A 5158-nucleotide genomic window follows, 5' to 3' on the forward strand; every position below is an offset into this window, starting at 1 on the left:
TCTCCACACCATCGTCTACACCATTTCCTGCCACTCCTCCAAAACAGCCCTCGTGGCCCAGAAGACGAGATGGAAGTCTCCCCATCGCTGGAGAGGGAGCTTCTCCTTACCCTTGAATTTGCTGGTGTGAACCAGAAAACGATGAAGCTCATCCTGTAGAACAGTGTGGGACGATGCCGTAGACCCATGATGATCCTCTGGCGGGGCCCCTGTTACGATCCTGTAGCCCACGGAAATGGGCATAGAGGGAGCAGACCACTGGTGCGGCGACAATACCAGTGGTGCTGTGAACCTGCCTATATCTCCAGAAAGGGTAAGGGAGAGGAGGGAAGTGAGCAGCCCCAAAGGACTGGGAGGGGAGATATAAAAACTACCCCCTGAGGTTCATCTAAGGACCGGGGAAATGAGACAACCCCTGGTTGGCAGCAGTATGGAAGATAGAGAAGACAGAAATGAGTAGGGTTTCTCTCCCTCCGCCTCCGCTCTGTGGCTGCGGCTAGGGCTCTGGGTAACCGGAACTGACAGATTCTTCTGCCACTCCATCCGGGGCAGCCTGGGCTCTTCCCCTCCTCCAGACGCTCCTACTGGGGCAACAGGCTTGAACTCCTGCCAGCTGAATCTGAGACAGCCCAGACTCGGGGATTCTGTCCCCTTCTGCTGACCTGTTCCACAGGAATCACATGGTGATTGCCATGTTCTGTTCAACCCCTCTGAAGCACCTGGCACTGGGCACTCTCAGAACACAGGCTACTGGGCTACATGGACCATTGGTTTTACCCGGAAGGGCCATTCTGATCTTCTTATATACACCCCAGATGCATCTGCCTCCTGCTGTAACACACTATACCCCACTCCCCTCCCAGAGCTGAGATAGATCCCAGGAATCATAGACTCACAAAACATCAGTGTTGGAAGGAACCCAGGAGGTCATCTAGTCCAACCCCCTGCTCAAAGTAGGACTATTCCCCAAGTAAATCATCCCAGGCAGGGCTTTGTCAGCCAGGAGTCCTGATGGGAACTCTCTCTCCACAGAGTTAGAAACAAAGAAAGAATAAACATTAAAAAATTAACCCTTAAGTGACTTGCCAGATGTGAGAACATATTGGTTTTAGAGATGACTGGGTCGCATTTGACAAGGGGAGGGGAAGACAGGAGAAAGTGACAGGGGCAGCACCTTGGGAAGAAGACACACAGCAGGGTTGAGGCTTGACAGAAGAGATGAGGCAAGATTGCAATTTCAGGGATCCAGCTACCAGCAATTAGAAAGGTGGCAAACGAGTACAGTGTACATAGACTGACTCCCCAGTTCTTCACATTGACACAGCCCAGTAAGGACAGGGAAGGGTTCAATGTCTCCTGTCTGTCCAGTCAGTGATTCACGGAAGAGGCCCCAGCACCATGGACCAGCCAGCTCTGCACAGAGCTCAGTCTGAGACCCAGAGCACAAGGAGAAAACATTTAGGTCTTTTTATAAGCAAAGAGCTGGAGCAGCCTGTCCCTTATCTGTTTGGTCCTCACCCCGTAAATGATGGGGTGTAGCACCGGGGGAATGAGGTGGTACACACCGGTAATGAGAAGGAGGAAATGCAGTGGCACATTGTGGCCAAACCGCAGCATGAGAGAGGAAAATAAATCTGGGATGTACAAAGCTAAGATGGCACAAACATGAGAGATGCAGGTCCCAAAAGTTTTGAGCCGGGCATCCTTTGTGGGGAGGCGGAAGATGGCCCTGAGGATCTGGGTATAGGACACGGCGATAAAAAACGCATCCATTCCAATCACAGTGAGAAGATCAAACAGGCCATAGTAACTACTGATGCGGATGTCAGCACAGGCCAGGTTCACCACAGCTATATGCTCACAATAAAAGTGGGGTATGATGTTGGTTCTGCAATATGGCCACCGCCTCGCTAGGAACGGATAGGGTAATGCGAGTATGCCACTGCGCAGCACCACAGCCAAGCCGATCTTGGCCACTATGGGGTTTGTCAGGATGGTGGAATGTCTCAGGGGATCGCAGATGGCCACGTAGCGATCAAAAGCCATGGCCACGATGATCCCAGACTCAATCCCTGAGAGGCAGTGAACAAAATACATTTGGGTGAGGCAGGCACTGAAACTGATCTCCCTGGAATTGAACCAGAAGATGCTCAGCATTTTGGGTACAGTGGATGTGGATATGACCAGGTCGGTGATGGCCAGCATGCAGAGGAAATAGAACATTGGCCCGTGGAGGCTTGGCTCCCTCTTCACGATGAACAGGATGGTGAAGTTCCCCAACAAGTCTATGGTGTACATAGCACAGAAGGGAATGGAGATCCAGAGATGGGCTGCCTCCAGGCCAGGAATGCCAAGTAGGATGAAGGTGGAGGGGTTGGTGAAGTTGGTTCTGTTAGAATTTGACATGGCGTAAGGGAGAAAGTGTCCAACTCAGAGGCATAAGAGTGTCTTCTGCATTTACCATATGCTCCCCTGACTTTCTGTGTGTTCCCAGGATCTCGGGTGATGGTCACAGTAGAAATGCCTGAATGGAGAGACAACGTTAATATGAGACACTGCATGCGGTAGTGGAGGCTGTTCTCATGGTAGAAGCAGATTGATCACTCTTCACACACTGAATATGACATTTTCATTATTCAGAGAAAGTAACTATAAATAATTACCCTACTAAATCCAATTCCATATTTGTATTGTTCTCCCTGCATTAATAATTCATACACGTTGTGGTGGGGGAACCTTAAAAGGCACCAACAGAAAACACAAGTGTGGATACTGGTTATCCATCATTGTTCCTTAATGCAATTAGAATCAGGATAGCGAGTCCATAATGAAGGGAGTTCCCCCATTCATCCAGTGGCTAAAAACCTCACTTCTTCAGATGCAAGTAATGGAAATTTCCAGAGGCAGGTATATATCAGTGTGGAGATAATGAGGTTAGTGCAATCAGGGAGGGTGAGGTGCTCTGCTAGCCGTTGAGGTGTGAACACCAAGGGAGGAGAAACTGCTTCTGTAGTTGGATAGCCATTCACAGTCTTTGTTTAATCCTGAGCTGATGGTGTCAAATTTGCAAATGAACTGGAGCTCAGCAGTTTCTTTTTGGAGTCTGGTCTGAAGTTTTTTGCTGTAAGATGGCAACCTTTAGCAGATCAGCTACAACATCACCGGCTCATTCACCTGCACGTCCACCAATGTTATATATGCCATCATGTGCCAGCAATGCCCCTCTGCTATGCAAATTGGCCAAACTGGACAGTCAGTACACAAAAGGATAAATGGACACAAGTCAGATATCAGGAATGGCAATATACAAAAACGTGTAGGAGAACACTTCAACCTCCCTGGCCACACAATAGCAGATGTAAAGGTAGCTATCCTGCAGCAAAAAAACTTCAGGACCAGACTCCAAAGAGAAACTGCTGAGCTCCAGTTCATTTGCAAATTTGACACCATCAGCTCAGGATTAAACAAAGACTGTGAATGGCTAGCCAACTACAAAAGTTTCTCCTCCCTTGGTGTTCACACCTCAACTGCTAGCAGAGCACCTCACCCTCCCTGATTGAATTAACCTCATTATCTCCATACTGATTTATACCTGCCTCTGGAAATTTCCATTACTTGCATCTGAAGAAGTGATGTTTTTACCCACAAAAGCTTATGCTCCCAATACTTCTGTTAGGCTAGGTCTTAACTACCCGCCTGAATCGGCGGGTAGAAATCGACCTCTCGGGGATCGATTTATCGCGTCCCATCGGGACACGACAATCGATAACCGAATCGACGCTCTTACTCCACCAGCGGAGGTGGGAGTAAGCGCCATCAACAGGAAGCCGCAGAAGTCGATTTTGCCGCCGTCCTCACAGCGGGGTAAGTCGGCTGCGATACGTCGAATTCAGCTACGCTATTCACGTAGCTGAATTTGTGTATCTTAAATCGACTCCCCCCTGTAGTGTAGATGTACCCTTAGTCTTAAAGGTACCACAGGCCCTTCTGTTGCTTTTTACAGATTCAGACTAACACAGCTACCCCTCTGATACTTGACCCCATTCTTCCAGTTGCTAAAATCAGAGAGGGGAAAAAAACTAAATTTTGCAGAGATATGTGCGGAGAGAAACATCCCAACTAGAACATACCTGAGGGAAAAGACCTGGACACCACTGATAGCAGCTCAAGAAAAACACCTGCTCATTCACAGTAGTGGACAAAATAAAAGAAATGTTCAGATCCGTAAGATATGGGATGGAGCATAACATGTTTGGGAATGTATTCAGTTTTGGTCACCCAGTCTCTATTAAGGAGCTAAAAGTCTGGGACTCTTTAGTGTATACAAGAGACAAAGAAGAGACCACATGATATAGGACAGGAAAATAAACAAGGAAACTGATTTACATTCAAATGGACAGTTCCCAACCAGTACTATCTATACACACTTAGTGCTCCAAGAGGACTAATTCCCTAAAGCTGAGGAAAATTGTTAGCAAAACTGATTGGGAGGAAAAATTTAGACAGAAAAATATGAATGATTATTGGTAAATCTTTGATAACAATTTATTAGATATCAGAAAACTCACGATTCCAGAGTCAACAAAGTGAACAACTTTGGGTAAAAACTCAGTTTTGTGGTAAAGTGAAGGCAACAATTAGAGGGAGGGAAGCAATATGTAACAGAGGAAAAAGGGAAAATAGCGAGCCAACAATAGAAATCGAAAGTTAAGAAAATTGATAAGGAACTTTAAGACAACAGGGGAAATGCCATGTATTGCAGGGCTATGGATCACAAAAAGAAGTTTATTAAATAAGATAAATCCTCGAAAATATTTATGTCAATCCCTGTGTTATATGTAAAGTACTGAAATATAAAAGGAAAGTTCTTTTTATAAAAGAATTCACAAGGTTAAGAAACAATGGAAAAGCGGGTATGGGATTAGTTAAAAAAAGTATAGATATGTAAGTAATGCTATTCACCAACAGGGTTTATGAAAAACAGATCTTGTCAAATAAACCTGATTTCATCCTTTTATGAGAGTACACATTGGTTGATCAAGGGTACACATTTGGTGGATCAAGGGAACCACGCAGATGCAACGAACCTTGATTTCTCAGAGGCATTTGATTTAGTAGTGGAAAATACTGAGTTGGTGAGTTGGAGCAGGGGAAGGAT

The 5158-nt window shown here is 46.2% G+C and overlaps 1 protein-coding gene across 1 annotated transcript; it reads right to left on the minus strand.

The window, feature by feature from the left end:
* Positions 1–1458: 1458 nt before the first annotated feature.
* On the minus strand, positions 1459–2406 carry LOC117873163 (olfactory receptor 52E4-like). Its single transcript, XM_034762246.1, has one exon. The coding sequence runs from the start codon at positions 2404–2406 to the stop codon at positions 1459–1461; it is 948 nt and encodes a 315-aa protein (XP_034618137.1).
* Between the last annotated feature and the right edge of the window lie 2752 nt (positions 2407–5158).

The sequence above is a fragment of the Trachemys scripta genome, chromosome 1, assembly GCF_013100865.1.
Source record: "Trachemys scripta elegans isolate TJP31775 chromosome 1, CAS_Tse_1.0, whole genome shotgun sequence".
Classification (NCBI taxonomy): domain Eukaryota; kingdom Metazoa; phylum Chordata; order Testudines; family Emydidae; genus Trachemys; species Trachemys scripta.

Excerpts from the sequence above, each read along its gene's own strand:
- LOC117873163 (XM_034762246.1), bottom strand. The coding sequence starts at position 2,406 with ATGTCAAATTCTAACAGAACCAACTTCACCAACCCCTCCACCTTCATC.